The sequence below is a fragment of the Atta colombica genome, unplaced genomic scaffold (genome assembly GCF_001594045.1).
Source record: "Atta colombica isolate Treedump-2 unplaced genomic scaffold, Acol1.0 scaffold52, whole genome shotgun sequence".
Lineage (NCBI taxonomy): Eukaryota > Metazoa > Arthropoda > Insecta > Hymenoptera > Formicidae > Atta > Atta colombica.
In genome coordinates, this window is record NW_017259542.1 from 727595 (window position 1) to 751818 (window position 24224).

Below are 24224 nucleotides of genomic sequence, written 5' to 3' on the forward strand. Positions count from 1 at the left end.
AATACACATCACTTTCTTAGCAGAAGACATTTTAACCGCTAATATCTTTGAAACTAATCATAGGATCAAGTTATACTCATTGAAACATTTGATGAGAACTACAATATATCAAAAATTCAGCCAATTCGACCGAAAACATTTTTCCATATATTTTGTGCAAGATCCTTTCTTTGCCGCAAATAATTTAACCCTGTGGTGTACAAACCATCGAATATGGACGTAGAGAAGCGAGTACAATTATTTAATGAGATTGTACCTATTAAGATCTCAGACGTTGAGAATAGCTTGTTGCAGGAAACATATACAGATTTTGGACCTATAGTGAACGAATCAATACGAAAATGTACAATCCCGAACGCCGAAGTAGAAGACAATTAATAGAATAACCGACAGATCTTAAAAATCATTCCATCTACGCTTACGCGCTTAGATTTTGCATTAGCCGAACGTCTCGAGATACGCAGTATAATAAATGATTTGTTAGCGCGAGATATTATTAAAGAACTTATTGCGCATGAATTGATTCGAAAAAAAGATGATCTACTGCGTGGATCTGAAGCTATTGAGAAACAAAAATACCCTTTCTCAGTTATTGAAAATCACTTGGCTCGTTTAAGTGACAAAATATTTTTACACTATTAGACCTTAAAGAGGTTTCACCATATTAATATATACCCAGACTTTACGATAATTATTTCGTTTGTCGTGCCGGATGGCCAAAATGAATTTAGCAAACTCTCTTTTGGCTATTCGGAAGCCCAAAGACGCATCATTCAAATTTTGCAACCTCTCCTCTCCCTTTATTCATGAAGACAGAATGCTCGTTCATATAGACGATATTTTGATACCTTCAGTTCTGTTGAAGAAAATTTGCAGGTTCTCACTCAAGATTTGATTTTATTCAAGTAACATAAATTTGAGTTAAATTTTTAAAAATGTCAATTTCTGAGAACTAAAGTGGAATATTTGGAATATGTACTCTCGAGCCAGAGGATTATCTTAATCACGTAGAAGTGATTAAAAAATTTACCTTCAGAATCTTCATTAGCTTCAGAGATTTATGTTTTTTTCATCAGTTTTTTTTCGTCGATTCGTACCAATTTTGCGGAAAGGGCCAGACTGCTATGTGCATCGTACTGACCAGTAAGTTTACGTTAATACGATTTTAATGAGACGTGTTTACACGCTTTCGAGGAGTTAAAATCGGCGCTTATCAATTAATTTTAAAGTTTTAAGACTGTACAATCAGAAATTGGAGATCGAGTTGCACATTGCCTCTCGCTGCAATTCTTTTACAGAAGCAAAAAAATAAGACTTAGAGGCAACTCCAGTTGCTTATTACAGCCAAGCAACTAACACAGCGGAGAGCTGCTATCACTCGTTTGAATTCGAAATGTTAGCAATCGTTAAAGCCATTGAAAGATTTCATATCTACCTTTATGGAATAGATTTCATTGTTGTCACTGATTGCAACGCGTTGATGCATGCAATAACGCAAACGTCAACCCACGCATTGCCAGGATACTTATGTTGTAAAGTTACAGAATCTAGTTATTCATCGAAGAATTCATCGAAGAGATTAAAAAATGACTCATGTCGACGCATAGTCATGCCCTATCGCTGGAAAAGGACAAGCAACTGGCCGACCCGATTATTCAGGCGCTAACAGAGTCCCTCGAAAAACATGATAAGTTCATTCTAATCGACTTAGTTTATCGTAAATACAAAAACTCACTTAAGTTTATTGTCCCTCAGTCCATGACCGCTAGAATCCTTAGCGTTTATCATAACTGTTGTGCGCACTGCGGAGTCGGAAAAACGATGCAGGGTATCACCAATAATTATTGGTTTCCATCATTGGATAAAAAAGTACAAGATTATATAGATTACTGTATCACTTCATAGCCAAAACGTCAACCGAAACATCAACGAGAGGGTGAATTATTGGCATCGAAGACCCTCACCATTCCATTGACCATAGTGCATGTTGATCATTTCGGGCCTCTGGTAGAATCTCATATGGGATTAAGCATGTTCTAGTCGCCATAGATGCTTTACCTCGACTCGATTTACCTGTCTCCAATCAAAACTACTGCTTCAGGAGAAATTGAATATTTATCTACGATTTTCGATATGTTTGGCAATCCTTTCGAGATTGTATCCGATCGTGCAATTACATTTATTTCATGCAAATTTGCCAATTACAACATATTTGCCATAAACGTGACATAAAATACCGTTTGGAAGTTATAGTTGCACCATGGAATGGTTGAACAGATTAAGAGGATGCTGAAGTGGCCAAATTACCGGGACTTTGCAGATCGATATAAATCTTCAAATTTGAACGAAATCAAAAATCCTTTTAGGATTAAAGTAGACACAAAATTTGATGCTGCAATAAACTTTATACTATTGGGTTGTCCGGAAAGTTCGTGCCAACTAACTTATATAATTTAATAAATATATACTAAAATTTAAATTTTCTGCGTTTCAATTTTCCTTCAACATCGACACGAACTTTCCGGACAATTCAATAAAATCGAAAAAAAGTTAAAAACTTACATTTTTTACAACTCGTGGAGTTGTCACTTGACATAGATGTTTCCTTGATACAAAAGTTTTATATTTCCTCGTATGGACAGTGCAGCACTAAGCATATTACGTGCACAAACAATACTGAGTTTATGAAACTAAGATTAAACTCTTAAAAAGAAAGATTTACATCGATCTGCAAATGACATATATATGAATGCTGAGCGAAGACTCATGGTAAACAAAGCAATAATTGTATCTAGCAGTAGGTGTTCGAGCGTGCAAGAGATCGTTGCAATAAATGCGTTTGAGTGAGACACAACGATACATAATAAATATAAGAAATAAATGAAAGATGTCATTATTATTGAATTTGGAAAAAAAGTCTACACTATCGACTTCGATCAAGTTCGGCCGTCGCTCCAGCATCCCCTTAACCGTTTCTTAAAATTGTCATTCCGCAAAGTTTCGGAGGAGCAAGAATGTTAATCCGATAAAATTTATGAAATTCAATACGTAATTAACAATACTTATCATACCGCTATTAAAGATTCCCCTTCTAAATTACTTTTGAGGTATGAAAAAATCGGATTCTCACTAAACGGCTTTCCTGATACCAAAGAAGTTTTAATCGATTCAGATGACTTAATGTCTCGTGAGTGCGAGATGCGGCAATCGAAGCGATCAAACAAATTCTGTGCTTATAATAAAATCAATTACGATAGCGCTATAAATTGCCCACTAGGTATAAACATAAATTTTTTTAATGTGATGTAGCATAGATTTTAGTGTGCGTTATCATATCCGCAAGGTTTAGTCAAAAATCTTCAAGATCTTTTTTTTGTTTACTGTAAAAATCTAAATCAAATGTTATAAAAGTTTTAATTTTATCAACAATACTATTTGATTGTCAATTGTCTTTGTTGTACATTTTGTATTGAATCGTATGCGATACGGCTGCTATCTATGTATTACTGTTAATGCGTATATGTGTGATCAAAACAAATCTTGTTTTAATTTAAATTGTAATAACCATAAGTTATGTTCGGGACGAACAAAAAGAATGACCGAACTGTAAGATCAGTCCCTTCTTAATTAAAGCTATATTCTTTTGTTGTTACTTTTATTGATGATATCTCAGTGAAAAATGATAATGGAATGTACATCGAATCGATTCGATTTCATTGTCATTTCTCACTGCACCTTATCCGTTATTACGTTGCGTATCACGATTAACCTTCCCGAGTAGAAATAACCGTACGGTTTGCTGACCGATGTATCGCGTGCATCATTAGTCGCTCGAGGCGCCATCAGTAAGACGTGTTTTTTATGCGGGCATTCTGTGACAGCGAGAGAAGCTGCCAAGAAATAAAAAGTGATTTATTCTAGGCATTGGCGGTTCATTTGAATTTTCCGTCCACACCTTACAATATAATATTATTTAAACACTACAAAAAGTTTGATGATATTAATCAGTCTAAATAATAGTTATTAAAACTTCAATAAAATAATTTTAATCAATGTTCGATTAATATAATCAAAATCAACTAAACGCTAATTTATAAATATTGTCTTTTCTAATTATTACTAAACGGATGATTACTATTATGTTTACTAAATATTTACTAGTGATTTATTAATATTTACTAAATATTGCACCAATACAAAATAACTTTGTAGCTTGTTACTATTAATCTTTTTCCAAAATTTTTTAATTGCTTTATCTGATAGAGAAGAGTAGGCATGAAAGAACCATTTTTTTTCAAAATATAAAAAAAATATTTAATTCGGTGTTAAACAAATACAATCGCTTTACTTAAGTATGTCCTCATTTATCTATAAGATCCATTTAACAGAAAAATAATATTTAATCATTAATAGAGATTTAATTACCATTTTTCATAAACAAGAAATTCAACTCTTTTAAAACATGGTTTTGAAAAAGCCATTACTTGTTTTATAAAAACCATTAAACTATATAATCTTTAATATAAATAAAATCAAAATGTTGTTTTTTAACAAATATTATTTTTTTAGGAAATTAATAAATATGTGAAAAATAGAAAATATAATATTTCTAATTAAAAACATTTATTGCAAAAGAAATGAAAATTTCCCTTAGCCACATGAAGTATGAGTCCAGTCAAAGTACAATTTGCATCGATATCAGTCTTCATTACGCAGTATGATATATTTAAAAAAAAAAGTACTAAAAATGCCTGAATTGTACTAAAAACGTAAAAAGTCAATTGCACCGAAAAGAACATCTCTGGAAATGCAATGAAGGAGTCAGGCAAAGCAATAATAGAACTGGTTTTTTCATAGCTCTCAATACCGGCTCTTTCATGATATTATGTGTAAAAAATATAATCACAGAATATCTGATAAACTAAAATAAACAAAGAATTCGTAATTACATTTTTAGTTACGTTAATGTATATAGTATTCGATAAAAAATACTTTTTTTAAAAGCTAATCGCAAATAAATGAAAAAGACTTGGAAATTTAAGAACTCAAGAAACGTACTTTGTGTAATAATAATTTTGCATTACGGGAACGCCCTTTTGACGAAGACTGGACGACGTAGTTTTAATATTGCTATTTCAAATGAAAATATTTTAAAATTTTTGACGATACAATTAGTTGAAATACGAAATGGCTTTTTCAAAACATGTCACTTTCATGTCCACTTTCCCCTATCTATCGTTTTAGATACATTTCTAGTGATTCACATTTGTGCATCACTAGTATAGTATTTTCGAGATTTTGAAATATTTTTCGAGTTCGCAGCTTCAAATCTTAAACTCGACCAAAATTGTCGAAATCAATTATTCTCTGAGAAATTTTCAAATGACAAGCGGTGAAGAAATTGCTCAGAAGAGAAACTTTACAATCGCAAAGATAGTCAATCACAAATGATTGATTCTCCGATGATTATAAAACTGTCAGACTGCAGAATGTAATCTGAACAATAACAATTATATTAAGGATAACAGAGACAAAGGCAATAATTGATAATTGTCATGTTACCTCCCCTCCGAAGCTAGTCCAGTCACCGAGACCACTCCTCAATCCGGCCAACCTCGACCTTCTCCCGTAATACTGACTCGCGTATCCAGGATCCCTTTGTGCCGCCTCTTGCGCTGCTGCCAACCTGGAAACGATAGAGGGATAAAAGAGGTCAGTGACTGGTTGCACATCAGAACAATCTCTCGATCAGGATTATTCGCGTGACGTACGTCAAATAACGATATCCTAAACCGTATCATGATTCTACAAAAAACAATCACCTGCAGATCAATTCTACCTCTGAACATTATTTAACGATACCTTCTTGGGTAAATGAAAACGCAATCTGAAATTTATCAGTAAACTAGTTATGATTTATAAATTGTTAAATTCGGAAACAGATTAAACTTATCTACATTTATATAATTTCCATTTCATTTAATTATTATAGTTTTAAAATATTTAATAATCTGACAAGCTCACTAAAGTATAACAATTACAAGGTGTTTAAGGTATGATAAGGTGTTGGTATAAGAGTTAATAAAATAAGTAAAAGATTGTCAGTAAATGATATATGACATAACAGTGCATTAATAATTAAATAATTAAATCAATACTTTAATTAGAAAATTTTTAAAAGAAATAAAAACAACGCTTTATTATCTCTTTAATATAAATTATTTATTAAAAATCGCTCTTGTCTATTTATAACTAAATTTCATCTAATTGTTAATCTGTATTAAACAAATCTCAAAATTAGATGGTCAAATTTAACACTGATGCAATATAAAAATATAATTATAAATTTAGCATATGTATCTTTATACTACTCATAAACATTAAAAATAATTACAATATTTTCTTAATTTCATGAATTTACTTACTTTAATGTATTTTAACAAAAATTTAAAGTTTTTTTTTTAAGATGCACAGCGTATTCACGGATCACTAAAACTTCACAAAGTGTGCAGACTTATTTAGATGAGTGCATCTGATAGTGGGCGATGGCTCAGTGGGATTTCATGAAACTCGTTAATGATGGTGGACGAAGGTATATAATGTGGCGGCTCCAGCTTCAATTAAATACATTAGTCGAGACTTTTGCGACAGATGCCCCATATGCATCCCGGTGACTCTTCTCGTGCGACAGAGAGAGAAAGAGAGAGATAGAGAATAGATGAGTGAATGACAATCAAGGCACATGGTAATGCAATAATTCATAGCAAGAATTTTCCATCGTTTCATCCTCACTCTCGTATAATGCGTCAAATGCATCAATACACACAATAACGTCGAAATTATCGCGTTTGTAAAATCATATTCAATCTGAACAGAGTGAGGATATTGACCTATATTATCTATTTGTGATAACGTTTCTTATAGAAATGATACATATGACCCTAATTGTGATATGAATAGTTCACTTTAAAATAGATCTGATTAACATTTAAACTTAGATTCGACTAACATTTTATTTAAAATAAGATATCTTTTAAGAAAATACTTTTAGTCATAATTAGAGTTAATATATTTTTTAGTTTTGTCAAGAAAAATTGTTTTTTCAATTTGTTAATTAATCCTAATTTAATAAAAAAAACAGATATATGTTTTTATTTTTCATTTCTTTAAAATATATAACGTCCTTAAAATAATAAAAAACAAACTAAATCTGGGCTAATGAGAGTCAGCGCGAACGGAGGTGCGAAATAAAATTTTTACAAATAAATTTGTTACTCCATACGAAGTGTTGATATCATCTTTATTTGAAATATATAACGTCCTGTTAGAAAAACTTCATGTTTAAAATTTTTCAGATATATTTGCCATAATATTTTACACAGGGTTTAAAAACAAAAAAAAATTAAAAATATAAATAATAATAATAGAACTTTAATTGGTAAGAAACTCTAACTCAAGTCGAGATCATTTTCTAATCAGTTATATAGTGACTGATTCAGCTAACTTCACAGATTCATTTTTATTCGAAAAAAATCTTAATGAATTTGCTGAATTAGCTGAATTTGCACAATGTAAGGAGGCGTCTATTCTCAATCGATCGCTGAATTTGGAATGTTCCACGAAAACCTTTGAAGAATGCTCGAGATTATTTAAAAAATCGATATTTATTCGATATTTATTCTATTCTTATGTCGATACTTATTCTATTCTTTTTCTGACAAATACATCAAATTTAAAATATTGAGTTAAAATAAATTTTTCGTAAAAAGTATTACACATAAAAATTTAATTTGAATAAAAATCAAATAATACTTCAATATCATAATAAATATTATAATAACTCATGTAATAAGTGTTTTTCTTACATTTAATTTTTTCCATCTTAATTCTAAATAAATATCAAAATTTTAATTATAAGTTATTAAAATAAAGATTTGATTAAGAAAATATTTACTTCAAGAGAGATATGGGCAGAAAGCTTTTTTTATGTGATTCAGAAACAGTCTATGCATAAGATATAATAGATAAAGTTTTGCAATTTGTAACCACGACACTCCATTTAGCCGAATGGGAAACGGGCTCGAAAGAAAGTTTCGCCCGCGCCAAGATCGTCCGATTTCGTGTATCAAGGGAATCGAATTATACGGACAGCGAGCGCGGAGAGTAGTGTCTGTCAATTTTATCTACTTCCACTAGGTTTTTTTTTGGCTTTACGATTCTTCTTTTCTTCGACTGTTTTCGATCGGCAACCGACAAAGTGGTGCCAGCGGAATAAGTACTTACAAAAAATAATTATACTGTTAGCCGCAAGGGGATTGTAAAAAAATAAGAGACTTCGTTTCAGAAATAGTTTTGAATGAAATATCTAAGAAAATAAAAATATATCATTATATCAGATTTTCGTGATTTATCACTTGTTGCTTAACATCTGATTACAACTGTATATTCCCAGTTAAAAATATTGATTGAATTGAATTAATACATTGAAATGATTGAAAAAGTATTATCTCTAAGTACGATGGATTTCAGTGCCAACTGTGTTAATTACAAATTTATTCATTGATTTGAAATCTCGGAAAGCTATTAGTTTATTACATATAATTTATAAAAATTTATTAAATTATAAAATTATAATTTATAAAAATTACATGTACCTCTTTTTTACATTTAGGACCATTTAGGATTAAATTGGATGAAGTAAACATAAAATATTTAAAAAATGGACATAACATGCCGCAATTGTTGCTTGTATGCTTGCCTGTGCTTCAGCCTAACGTCGTTGAATTATTGAAAACGGAACAGAAATAATTGATCCAGTTTGTTTTGTAACAGCAGGATCAATACTACTCTCGAAAATGAATCGCCGACTTGTTCGTGTGTCCGTTTTACAAGGACGCACTCCGTGAAGTAGAGCAATATACGTAATGGAAGAATTCATTTGTGATCATACAGATTGTTACATCAGCAACAGGTTATTCTTGAGCGATTAGTCAGGTTTAAGTTGATCATTAATAAACCAGCAAAATATATTATTCCCTGTTTCGTTCAAAAGATTATGATAGATCGATATTATTCCTCCATGACTATTTTGCCCAATCTCTAATCATACAGAATTTATATAATAAACAATACCATTGCTTTACTTATAATCTTCTTTTTCTCAACAGCTTCTATAGCGAACTTTAACATCAAAAGTTTAAATCTATTTTTTTCCTACATAATTTCATATAATTCGCAAAAATATATTTTTTATAGATACACGATATAATTGATATTCAAGTTTGCCGTCAAAATTTGATATTACCATAACATTGCACATATTAGATTTCGATACAATATCCGGACGATGTTCGCGACTATCATGATCGTAAAACAGACACAGGAGTGGTCCTGCACTTGCAAGATGCGGATTGTCGCATGCGGGCGAGGATTCTCGCGAAGGTTAATCGCGATTTATGCAACAACGTTGTTGCAGCGCGTCGCTGCTGGTGTGCAGTTTTTTGCTGGTTAGCAAATAACGGTGGAACGCGAGTCGTGCCAAATGTTCGTGTTACCGGACGCTCCTGTTTTTCGTCGAATAGTAATTAATACGTTCCGAGCGGAAGCTCGATGGAATTTTTTCCCCCGTTCATCTGTCCATTACTTCATAAATATTCAGTTGTGAATATTTCGGGACTGAAGAGAAGCCACAACGTGTAGAGAATGTAGATATAAAAGTCACTTACACAAAAAACGTTATCCAGTTCAACTAACAATAAGTTACAAAGTACGAGTTTAGAAAGTCTCGTGATCTTTATGGAATTAAAATTATTAGTTTATTTAATGATAATTAATAACGCGTTTATTATAAGAATTTTGAAAAATTTTTCCACTCAAAATAGAAAAATATATTATTACAATTTTTGAAAATAGATTGATGAAAGTGACGTGGATGAAAGTGAAATTAATTATTTAACGTAAAAACAGACATTAAACATACTCCGAAGAAACTGTTTCAGACTATTTCAAAATAACATCCAGAATAGAAGAAATGATGGAAGGCTTAACTTCCAACTATTTTTACTCGTAAAAAAAGAAAAAAAAAAAAAGATTTGTGACTATATAAAAGAGGCGAAATGATGAGTTGCCAGAGTTCTAAGAGTTAAACATCGTATGTCTGAAAAAAGAATACTGTTGTAAGAAATCAGAAAAGCAAATTGAATAAAAACTATTTTAACCGAACAAAGACTGCTTGGTGCAATAAAGTTCGCAAAAGAGAAAAGTCCTGATTCTTTCTAATTGACGTAACGAGCATGAGTTACAAACGTAGCCAGTTGTATATCTTAAGCATGAAAGAAAGGGTATTTATTCCCCTGGAATACCTGAAGCAAGATAAATTATTCTCAAAGAGTTTTGAGAGAGGATTTATGGAAGAATACTAATTCTATCTTGACCCTAGCTCGTCGGGGACTGCGCAGAGTAAGAGCTTATCGATTTGTTATATTATTCGTCAGTAATCCGCTTCATTAATTATGTACATTTCTAATGAGAGGCGAATATCTTTAGCGAACGTCGGTACGATAATATGAATTTATACATAAAAGACAGAACGAACTAAAATAGTAGATCGAATGAGAAATATAATATTCTTTGCGTTGCAATTTAATTACAGTTGTAGACAAAAAATATTTAATAACTTTTTTATGTATAGAGAACTTTAAATATTATGACTTACATTAATAATAATTTTCTTATACATAGCTAAAAAGGGCTTTAAATATTAATTCTCAGTAGTCACATGTCAAAAAAATCCCTATCTACCTACATCCGGGTATCTGCAACCCAGCGTTTTCTTTTACTTGTATCTCAGATTATAGTGCAATTTTAATTAATTTTTTTTAATCTATTGTTTGAAGACTGAAAAAAAAATTTTTTTAGTTAGAAAGTCTAAAATGTCGTAACACAAAAGATATTTTAAGTGAAAAAGGATCGGAAAAAAACGCCTGAACTATGAAAATCGGAGGGATTACGCTAACCCTTTGTGGGTACTGAAGTATAAACTTACATTTGCGCGCGCAAATTAATGAGATAAACGTTGCGATATCCATTTTCTAAATCACCGATACAATCTTACTCGTCGTCCAATTATTCATTATGTATATAATGCTACTTATTTAAACGTTTGTAATTAAAAAAATTACACGACAAATTTAACTAAATCGACTTTATCCAAGAATCTGATATTGACTGTATGGCAAATTGAAAATGTCAAACTTTGAATCAGGTGTACAATATTTATGTATAGGTGGTCAGCTGACGAAAGACAGGCGAAGGAACATTAAAAATAATTGACCTTCGATTCCAGATCGACGAGCAGACAGTAACGCGACGCTGTCGTTTATCGCGTAAGGCTACGCCATTATTCTCTCTTTTCGCGAAAGATGTGAAACTCTTTCGAGTGTTATCGGACCATGCGCGAAGCTGGCTTTCACCGTGCACAGATTTAAGTCTGAGGCACAATTGAAAAGACAGACAATAGGAATAGGGAACAACAGATTTCAACCTATCAGAAACTGTGTATACCAAAATAAACCGTTTCTGATAGGTTGAAATCTGTTTTATTCTCTGTTCCTATTGCCTGTGTTTTTCAATTGTCTCAAGATTCACTGGAGCGCATTTAACGAGGAAATCACTCGATCACTCTTGTGTATATATGTATGTATATATACTTGGCTAAAAAGTGATTCGATCCATGGAATATTAATACATGGAAAATATCAACTCCCTATTTGTTCTCGTTTTAACGTGACATAATCTACAACGATCGACTTAATTTCTTGGAGCGCACGTGCTTACCCTTCGACTTATTCCATATATAGGAGAGTAAACATCTTCCCTCATTATGAACGATATTAAATTATATTTAAGATGTAATAAGAATTATATTTCAATACAAAATTAATATTATATATAAAATAGTTATATTAAATAAATATTATCATAATTATCATAATCAATATCATAATTATTATGTCTGAATAGATTATTACTATATCTGCAGAATATTATATCTGAATAGAGAAGTATATCTGAGAGATACGTAAACTCTAAATTTCTTGCGGTGAAATCTCATTCCAAGAGAGTGAAAATACAACTATCCTTGAAAAAAAGTGAGAATTTCACGTCTTGAAAAAGAGTGAGATTTTCACTCTTTTTAAAGTGATTTTTACTTTAAAGGAGTGAAATTCATTCCAAAAAAAAAGTGAGATTTTCTTAAAGTGAAAATTCATTCTAAAATGAGTGAAAATTGTTCCTGAAGAAGTGAAGGGTGATTGTATTTTCACTTTCTTTCAAATGAGATTTCATTATTTAGAAATTTAGAATTATTTACAAAATATATTTGTGTAAATATCTTTAAGCAACACCATTTATCTATTGGATAAACAGGAGCATTATATGAATTATTAAAAATCTAACAGCACATCGTATGTGGTCGGATAGGCAGTTAGCATCATATTACAATGTCACACAGAAAAATATAAATTTTGATAAATTGTATAGTTATTTCAATAAAATATAACATTTTTCATGCATTCATTTTGTTTTTTTTTTTGCAAAAAATAACTGCAATATCGATTTAAGATATTTGAATCTTTTGGATACACCGCCACTTCCGACCACCGTTAAATTACAGACCGCGACCTGCCGAAAGTTAAGAATGTATCGGATGCATAGTCTCTACAAAAAATGACTAGAATTAAAAATTTATATCATAAAACAAATGTTTACATGGTAAAAGCACTAGATATGACTCAAGCACTAATTCACTTTTTATATTTAAATAATTTTAGTATTTTCCATCATTAAATGGTGGATTCATCATATTACAAGATTTTTTAGCATTTGCTTTATCTCTTTCAAGTATCAATTGATTTTAATATATTAAGCACAGCGCGACACATTTTAATGATGTCACTAACTAATTAAATGTGCGAGGTTAACTAACGTATGTATTTTAAAAAATCCATTCAAAGTGTAATATCATAAGAATTACCTTATACTTTTATAATAGATAGTAGGTAATAAAAGTAGCATTAGATTACATGAAAAAAATCAACTTATGCTCGGTTAAGATTAAATATGTCTGTGGGTATTTGTTTTTACTATGTTATAAGAATATTTTTATTGCGTAAATTTATTATGAAAATGTTTAAAAATTTGTCAAATTTTGTCATCCAAAAAGATTTATTTGTTTAAAATATCAAAATAGAATAAAGTATGTTTATATATGCAAAAAATGTTATTATTCTTAATTTAACTTTTTTTTTGCTAAAGTTTAATTTTCATTAATTTTTATTGTAATTTTAATTATTGATAATCATTGATTTTTAATTGTCTAATTTTTAATAAACTGTATTAAAATTGCATCATGATTCGTAATTAGAACGTGATCATCTAGTAGATGTAGATCATCAATTATAATTTCGTTATGTATACGAGATACATGCGCAAATCATTTTTATTATTCTTATGGGATGTAATAACGCTATTAAAAAGGATAAAAAGTATTTAATGAATCGATTAATATATAAGATCTAATTGTAAATAATTGTCATTACTTTATTTAATTCAAATTTAAACATATAAAACAGTAATAAAATGAAATAAAACTATCTATAATGTAATCTTTATAATCAATCATAACTATTAAATATTTTATTAATTGTTTGATATTGTTTTTTAGATAAAAATAATATGAATTTTAAATAAATATAAATTTTTTTTTAAAGAGTGATCCACAATTAATGTTTTATCCTACATATGAAACAGTTTGATAAGATCGATATTCATTTTTAATATTGTTAATATAATTTTGTAGTTTAAGTCAAAAGTTTCTTATTTTATCTTAATTATTTTTTAAAAACATCTATTTCTCATCTTATTCAACTTTTTGTACTTTCAAACACAATATAGAAAATTTTGTATTTTTGTCAAAACTTTTTTATTTTATTAAAAAATATATGTAATATGTTCATTAATTGATTTGTGTAATTGATTTCTAATAAAATATCACGATTTTTCTGCACAATACATTCAACTTTGAAAAAAGATTTGCTATTCAATTCAATCATTTCATTTAATTCACTATTCTTGTGCGACTTGCGTTGTATCCAAGCATTGAATTTATTGCATCGAATAAATCATTATTCAATTAATATCAATTTATTTATGGTACAGACTCTCTGTTATTTCATTATTAAGAGAAATTGCATCCTCAGGAGTTTGCACAGAGATTTCTAAATCCGTCGTAACTTTCAAATAACCGTTCTCATCTCGCACCATCTATTCATAACCGCGTGCAAGCCATCTTGAATTATCGGATGCCATCGTGCAACCGCTAATAGTGGTATTCGATAACGCGCGAAACACTCAGATGACAGAATCAGATTGCTCAATCGATTCTGGCAAAACACCACGATTACAACCATCGCTGACGAAGGGTATCGTGTGATTATCGTCAATAATTGCATCCGAATTCGGAGCAGCAGGATAACAGTCGATCGAGGAAGATCTGATTTATTCCGACCGAGCAGTCCACTGCCACAAGCCACTTTTCTCGTTCAATCGAATCAATTACCATACACATGTTTTTAAAGGAGCGTCGTAACTCTGCACGATTACGCGAGAACCGGCTCCCGTCGCCGACTTCTGTACGACGGCAACGACCAAAAATGTAGCTACGAACTCCATGACGACCGTCGCGGCGCCCAGCCGGCGTCGCCGCTCCCACCCCGCACCAACGAGACCCGGGCATCCCCCGACATGCGGGGGAGGGTGGCGTCAGAACGTTGCGGAACGAAGAGTGGCGTCAAGGGGAACGTTGCGGAGAGAAGCGGGCATTCCCTGTGACGTCACGTAAGCACCATTTCATCCAGTGACGTAAACGACGACGACGACGACGACGACGACGACGACGACGACGACGGCGACAATGACGACGACGACAACGACGGCAATAACGAAGATGACTGCCGTGCTATCTCTGGCACTCCTCACCTTGTATTTGTATGGCGCACGTGTGACCGATGGTATGTATGTATATATGTCGTCGTGGATGTTGCGTTGTGGCTTCGAGAAGGTACATTGCCATCCGCACGTTCGTGAATATGGACAAATTAATCTTTTATTTACGATATCCCGCATAAAGAAAAAGACATCGTCTCAACTTCTTTCTATATTAATCTCAAGGATCATATAGTTATATAGGGTTTATTTTATCTCGGTTGCAATTGAAGTACCTGCCGGAGAAAAAGCAGATAACTCTAACTTTGCTCAAGAATAAGTCATAATCATGTCACGTATATCTAGTCGCCGAGGTCTGTAATAATGATGCGCGCGCGCGCGCCCCCCCCCCCACACACACACACACATACACACACACACAACGCGCGCGCGCTCGAAAGAGAAGAAGAGAGACTTTCTTGAAGAACTTTATAATTATAATTGATACTTTATAATTTGAATAAAAATTTAAATAGCCAAGACTCTAAGTAATTTTCCAAAAACCGGCGTACAATTTTTGTTCCAAATTTTGTTTTACATATTTTACATTCTCTCTAAATTTCTTGAAAAGGAATTTCACTCTGAAAGTATAAAAATATCCATTTTTGGCAACAATGCAAATCTTCTTGAAAAAAAAATCTCACTTCTTTTTTTGGAGTATAATTTCACTCAAAAAGAGTGAAAATTATTCACTTTTTTTCAAGAAGTGAAATACTTTCACTGTTTTCCAAAAGTGGCCATATTTTCATTCTCTTACAGTGAGATTTCACTTCAAGAAACTTAGAGAGTTCTTACAATAATTTCTTCTAAGTATTTTTTAATAATATTTTTAAAAAGTTTTCATGAATAAATAGAGTAAGTGATTTGCATATATTTTGAAATTTTTCACTGCAGTGAAACAAAACTATAGAGAATTTTTGTTAAATGGTCTGCTTTAACTAAATTAATTCTCTCTTATAAATAAGTACAAGACCGCATTGACTGGCCGAGAGACGGATTGGTGCCGTAATGGGTGAATTGTGTCGGATTCAGTCTCCAGACTTGTAAGATCGTTACAATACAAACTCTTTGCCTGGACATGCGACCTCTCTAGCTCTCTCGTGTACAAACTTCACTCCAATCTGATTATGAATAGTGTACCTTGTACCTTGTGAATACGACTGAAGGAAAGGCTTTTAATGAAAGGTGCAAGCGAACACATTTTATGCTAAGTTATAAATATGAAAGCAGCAGTCTCCTACATTATTCAAAAAAAAAAACTATCGCAAATTATTTTATTAAAATGTAAAAAATTATTTTTTTTTAAGTAAAAGTTTAATCATATAAATTACCTGCGCCTTTGATTTCTTTAAGTTTACGTTTAAACACATGTCTTGTTATTCCTCGAATTAAAGTTTATTTGGAAACAAAATTTTTAAAAATTAAATGTAAATTAAGATGTGCTCACATCTAAGATTATTTTTTGATAAATCTATCAATTTAGTAAAATTTTAATATCCCATTATATATTTTTGCGTTCTCAAAAAAGTCTACTATATTAAGTGAGAGTCATTAGTCTACAAAATCGGCGTATTCGTGAATTTATAAGCGGCACTATACATATGTACTCTTGAGTATGCAGATTATAGTATGTCGATAGAATGCTTCTAGATTCAAATGGGTACGTTTTGATCAGGCACGATCGAGTGGTACTCGATTTGACATTCAATGATTAATACAACTTGCGAATATCGGTCCGAATGATCCGAAGGATCATCAGAAAAAGCAGCAAATGTGAGAGAGAGAGAGAGAGAGAGAGAGAGAGAGAGAGAGAGAGAGAGAGAATGACTGTGTATCATAAATGCTTTTATTTAAACAAAAGGACTGATATTTAGTTAGGCAGAGAAACATGATTGATCTTTGTCTGATATTTATAACTGATATTTTTCCCTTGTATTATTTATTGTATATACAGGCGATAATAGAAATTCTATGGCTTTAATTTATTTTAAACACTTGACTGATATTGACGACAATAAATAGAAGATTCAATTTTAATTATTATTTCACATTATCAATATATATTGAAGACCAAAACAATAGGGTCAAAACATATGCAATTTGTATGTACTTATACTCTTGTACGTAATTATTAGATGAATAATTGACTGGATAAAATTGAATATACATAATAATTCACACATCATTAACTGCGTTATATAGGCTAGACTCATACAGGCTTTTTTTCTGCTTTTACTTTATAATTTTTAAAGCTTTATTTTGTTAGATTAGATTTATTCGATAATAAAGAGAAAATCAGCACAAAATACAAATACTTAATATTCATGTAAAAGTGTAATTATAACCATCACATAATTTTTTCAACAAAATAAGAAACTTATATATTTCAGAATTATGACAAGCAATCAAATCTCGTGGAAGAATTATAAGAAATACCAGGTGTACAAGTATGAAATGATGATTTTTTTCCCAAAAAAAACACGTTAAATTCAAAAGAATGATAAAAAGAGATTTATTCAAAGTACGCTCCATTGCTAGTTACACATTTTTTCCATCTTTCGAGCAATTTGTGAATACCACGCCAGTAAAAATCTTCGCCTTTTGCCGCGAACCATTCATCGAGCCATTTTTTCACATTTTCATACGAACCAAAGCGCTGCTCAGCAAGTGACCCATCGATGCAAACAAGTGATAATCGGAAGGAGTCAAGTCTGGTGAATAAGCCGCATGGGGTAGAACTTCCCAACTAAGTGCTTCCAATGTGTCCCGAACTGGTTTTGCGTATGTGATGGAGCATTGTCATGGAGAAAAATGACCTTGTGTTGCCTCTTTTGGTATTTTGGTTCGTTTTTTAAGCAGCGAACGGTTCAAATCGATCAATTGTTGTTGATAGCGGTTGGATTAATCGTTTCGCCAGGCTTCAATAGCTCATAATAGACCACACCCTTCTGGTCCTATCAAACACAGAGCATCGTCTTCCTGCCAAAGCGATTCGGTCTTGCGGTCAATGTGAATGGTCTACTTATGATTTTTTGCGCTTGGGATTCTCAAAAAAAATCCACTTTTCATCTCCAATAACGATACGATGCAAGAATGACTTTCTTCTGTATCGTTCGAGCAAAATTTCACATGTGTTTTTGCGTCTCTCCATCTGTCTCTCGTTCAATTCATCTACCGACTTTCTGAATCTTTCCCATCTCTCGTAGACGATTGGAAACAGCTTGTTGACTATGCTCAATTGCTCTACGAGTTGTTTTTGTGTTTGTGAATCATGTTTATCTAGCAATGCTTGCAATTCCATGTCTTCGTACTTTTTGGGCGGTTTCCGTATTCCTTGTCTGCAACATCGAAATCTCCAATTTTGAAACGCTGAAACCATCGTTCACACGTTTTTTGCGATGGAGCATGTTCATCATAAGCTTCTCCAAGTAATCGGTTTGATTCCGCAGCAGTTTTCTTCAAATGAAAACAAAAAATTAATGCTATCCGCGAATGCTCCTTATTTGGTACAAATTTCGCCATATTAAACACAGCAACACAATACTATCAAAACACTTTTCAATCAAATCACTTTGTGCGTTTGACACTTGTTGATGGTACAATAAAATGGCGTATAATATTAAATCTTTATACTTCACACTGCATTGGTACGCAATCTTTCTCAAATCGTCATTTTATACTTGTACACCTGGTAAGTATAAAAAATAGACATTCGCGTATTGTCGAGAAATAATAATAAAATATCTCTTTCATTCAAAAATCTCCTGTCAGCCTTCTTGTAAATTGAGCTCCTTTAACACTGTAAATGTAAAACGACGAAAGATATACGTCGGTAATTGACGGGAATCAAGCCGAGAGGTAGGCGACTTCCAGAACGCAACACGAAAGTTATCCGTCCAATGTGTTCCATGAAAGGCCGAGGATATCCATCCTGCGAAGTTGTAAGTGGGACAGATATGGAACGTAGTCGAGCGTATAGTAAAGTGACATCCACGACGGGTTATGCGAGAATAGGGTCGATAAATTATCCATCCTGAAAGGGAGAGAGAGTAAAAACGGCACGTGCGAAACACTTACTCTTGCGAATCGCGTCTTACCTCATCTCTCTAGTATAATATTCACCCCTCGAGCGAGAATACATACGCGAATGTCTATCCTTTATACTTCTTTTTCTCACCCGGGATCTAGGGTACATCCGGTTCTTGAGTTAAAAATGGAGTTACTCGTTTGCGTAGTCTCACAAATGAGTTCACTAAGCTGAAAAGCGCTAGCTTACACGAGAATGTAGTTACTGCTTTCCCGTGTATTATGATGAATGAGTTCCCTGGACTGAAAGGTACGAATTTTGCTAGACCAAAACGTAGGTAAATTGAATTGTGCAAACCTATTTTCGCCGTGAGTGAAATAAGGAACTGCAGATACCGCCTTGTCTGCCTAATATATTGAATTATTATTAATAAATGTTGCGTAGAGCAATTTGTGCCTAAGTGCACACGCGTACGTCACTTCCATTTTTCCACTATTCTTCGATTATTCATAAAGAACAATGCATTTAATGATTTTCGCAACGGCTCATTATGCTCAAGCATTAAAAACATTGTGGTAAAAATTGTCACTAGCATCAAATTAAAATAAGAGATTTAGATTAGAGATTTCAACCTGAAGTTTTTCTTTATATTTTTTATCGTTTTAACGATTCTTGTAGTCAATGTATCATCTCATAAACTATCTATTGATCGTAAACGCAAGCTGAAAATGCTCGCGAATAATGAGTATCTAACTAGCGAGCGTGACTGACGTAACCTGACGTTTTCTGGAAGCAAATAGATCGAAAGGTAATTTCGCTAGAGCATGTAGGCGGCTCTTATGACTGGATACTCTCTTCTATTAGCCTTTCATCCTCTTTCTATTCTTTTTCACACATTTACTAGTGTCATGCGTTTACATACGGCTATAATGTGGAAGCGATACTATTAGAGCTATTTATTCATAGGTTTGTATTAGACTCGTTTAGATAATATCCAGTCTCTTAATCGCGCGACAATCTCTCTTTTATTGCTCTCTATGGGAAATCATCGTATTATCTTTTATAGCGAATCCTTAATTATTTATTGATGATTACTTAATTGATAAATCTAATGTTTTATTCAGTTTTATGTTGTATTAGATATTAAATATTAATTTGTGTATCTGAACTTAACATGCGGACAATATTATTAATAATATTTATAGGCCTTTGAGTTCCTTAAATAAATTCTAATGATCCTTGGTTTTTCAAATGTGCGATTTTCTCTTTTGTTATATCATTCCATTATTTCTATATTGTAAGTTTTTGGTATTATAAATAATTATTAAGTATTAGCTAAGTAATAGTAGCTTACTATACTATTTAGACTTAATATATATAATTTAAGTATTATTTTTACGTATTGAAAATGCGATTATTTTGTTAAAAAATAAGAATTATTTAATAATCTAAAGATATACATAGACTTTTATTCACATTTGAATTAATAATAAAAATAGATTTTGATAAATGAGTTTAATAGTCTTAAGGTAAGGTCGCCTATTATAAGATAAACTGTAGTCTCAATATGAGATAGCGGGGTTTCTGCTAAACTAATAAGCGCATGTGTTTGATTCTATCATGAACTTTCAGTGTAAAACCTAACTGTTTAATAAAAAATTCATTATTAGATCATGCGTGTAGTCGTTGCAAAAAATGATTTGTGAAATTGAATGTTGTCGAATTTTAGTGGTAGGTTAGTCTTAAATCTTGTTTTATTATATTTGTTTCTACTTTTATGTAATAAAATAATAAAAGCGTATTTAAAAAGTTTATCTTTATTTTTTCCTTAGTTTCCTGTTATGAAATACCATATAAGAAAACTCTTGTATCTCATATTAGGAACTTTTTTTGAATGATCAAAATCGGCACTTTTAATAAAAAATTTCACATACAACAAAGTATAGCTATTATTGACTGCTAACATTTGGTAATAAAATTTAAATATATTTCATGCGGGCGAGAATAATGTGTCTGATTATTACTTCTTCTGTTTGTAATTTTTATTAGAATCAATTTCGGAACATATACATGTTCAAATTATTTGTTCAACATTGAAAATGATCTGATAATTGATCAAAGGTTACAAATTAAATAAATTGCAAAAAAAAAGTATAATTAAAAAAAAGTATAATTAAGTACCTACATTGTACTTAATTATTAGCAAATATATAGTTATATACAGGGTGAAGTCACTTATTATGAGATACCTTTTTTAAAAGTTTGTAATTTATTTAATTTGTAACCTTTACACAAGAAGGTATATTTTAATTGAATTCTATAAACAAACAAAATTACATATCAATAAATCTAGCAAAATATTTGAGATTAAATACCTAAGATTAATTAATCTATTTTAATTTTATTACATATATAATTCTAATGTAATTATGTATTAATAAATTCAACATAATAAAACAGAAAATTAAATTTTAATGTGGTTTGTTGACTTTACTTAACTTCTTTTTTAATCTTTTCAAAACATATAAGTCGTTTTGTCAGTCATCAAATAATGAACTTTCCGACAATCTCGAAAAAATATTTTTCGATCACGACTTCAATATTTTGCAGAGTAATGCACTTCTTCCAATTGCACGAAAGCGAATATGAAAAAACTTGCAGAGAGTTTGGCAGCAGAAAAAGCCTCGATGTTTTCGTGAGTAACGCTTGAACAAATATTTGCGTCAATCGACCTGATCGTAAATTGCGGCGATCGAAGATCGTGGCCAATCGCAATCCGACTGCTTTTCTGATTAATCGGTTGCCATGTCACGAACGAACGATTTAAAGATTTGCCCATTGACAACCTCACATAATCATCAGTATATAGAAGTCGTAGGTATATAGAACTCGAACAAATGCATGAATCGTGACACATTTACGCAATTATAGTATATATGATGCACAATTTCAACTAATATTGCCAAAGCTTTTTTCAATTATTTGTTCTATAAAGAATTAATTATAAATTATTTAAAAAAAAAAATCTACATGATAAAAATCTACAGATTTTAAACGATTTTTTTAATTCTATAATTTGGAAAAAACTTATATTTTTTGCAACAGAAAAAAATTATATGAGCTTTTTTAAAACATTTTTAATATTTATGAAAATACGATTTTATATATACCATTATAATAAAAAAATCTTTTTTTTTTCTAGTTTCTAAATAATTGCTTTAGAAATTATTATTTCTTAAATTAAAAAAAAAGTCAAGCATTTATATAAAAAGAGCTTCTATCTTTTTGTAAAGAAAGGTTCTGAACCACTGTGAAATTATGAAATGCAGTAACGTCTGCAAGAGAACGGCGCCGAGAATATTGAATGAAAACCTCCGGAGAATCTATCTAGAACCAGGTTCATGCTTGCGAAAATTAGTCAAAGACAACGGTAAGGAAATCGAAGGAAACATGTCGCAACGCAACTGAGAATAAACCGAGTATCGCATTGGCAAGTTTTCAAATCGTGATTCTTCCCAAAGATATACGAAGAAGCTACATGTGGATGAAGGAGTGTGTTAGTGAAGAAGTCATAACACCGACATTGAAAGTGCATGAGAGGAGAAGGAGAAGAAGGAGAAGGGAACATACCATAAATGCGAATGTCTGGCGCCTACGAGCGCCGCTATGAAATGCACTTGATAATTTCAGTGGGATTCTGACGAAATAATAGAAACATAATTATCTATTGTATCAGTCACCTTATTTGCAATCATCTAGGTATAATACCCACAAAAGAATAGAAAATAAATAATATATAAATACCTATAAATCCGTCGAAGAAATAATTTAAGGATCCTTCGGTAGTTCGGCATGATGAATCGGCTTAAATGATGTCCTAGATCGATAAATCGCCCACTGAATACCAATAATTTTCTTCAAAAGAAATAATAAAAAGAGAGAACAAGAATTTAGCAGCAAAAGATCCGACATTCGAGACGTCTGACTCAACACTGATGCTACTACTGGTCCGCGTCCGTGAGTAGTACATGCAACTAAGCGCTCCCAAACATATTTCATGAATGACAAACTGGGAATTTCTTTAATCGAAGATAAAAAACAGATATTCTTTCTTCTAAGGAATCTAATCTAAGGAATCTATTCTAAGGAATTCAATCTCATGTTTACTAATTTTATATAAAAGAAAGAGAGGAATTGTCATGAATTAGGAACCGCATGTCATATCAATTGATGCGTTATAATTGATATATTATTATTTCACACAATAAGAAATATTTTCATAAAATAGAAAGATTAATTAAAATATGCCAGTGATTCTACGAATTTAGTGGTATGTACTTCGTGACGATAGTTATCAATGAACGGCTAGTACATGCGATTATGGAAAGCTAGTCGAAGCTTTCCTAGAAAAACTGCGACTTTCATTGATACTAAGGCTAGATTAGGGACGGTACATCCGCGTTTCACTGAAACGGATCTCGAAATTGGAACGTGCGGATTTTATTACGTACTATGTACATATATAACAATATACAATATACATGTTGTGTATATACGGACGTGCAATTCCGAGAATTCGCGACCCGGTGTCGTCGAAGTCAATGGAAGAATGAAGTCACCGTTCTGTGAATTGCCTCACAAGCTGAATAAACCTTATAACCTGCAACTCGAGCGTGTCATACCCCCTCCTCTCGATTTATCAGGGCCACGTGTTTCTGACATTTCGTAAGTAACCTGATTAAGCTAGTTTCCGGAACGTTTTAAAAATACGTTGTTATGTTATCCTGCTTACGAATGACATTTTACAGGTGTTCCATGTAAAACTTTCTGTATGAAACTTTTGTTTCTGTCTTTCATGTGAAACTTCTGTTCGACTATGAATAACATTGTAAAATCATAAAAAAAAGTAAACTAATAAAACATCTAAAAAAAAAATTTTGCTTTAAATTTAATGTTGATTAAAAGATTGATCTCTTAAGGAAGGATTCATCTCTTTTTTTATTGAAATTGAAATTCTTTTTTAATTTATATAAATTTTATATAAATTTAATAATTTAAATAAAAATTTATTTTAATATTAATATTATCTTTTAATATCATCTTTAATTCTGTTATTTGACATTTTACTTTCGCGTTTCACTTTCGTTGAATTTCT

General features: G+C 31.6%; 1 protein-coding gene across 1 annotated transcript in view; it reads right to left on the minus strand.

Moving 5' to 3' along the window:
* Positions 1–5584: 5584 nt before the first annotated feature.
* Positions 5585–24224, minus strand: part of LOC108691771 — a 34696-nt gene continuing 16056 nt past the window's right edge. Inside the window, exon 4 of the mRNA XM_018199672.1 lies at positions 5585–5686. Coding sequence (XP_018055161.1) covers positions 5585–5686 — 102 coding nt within the window. The remainder of the gene's footprint in view (positions 5687–24224) is intronic.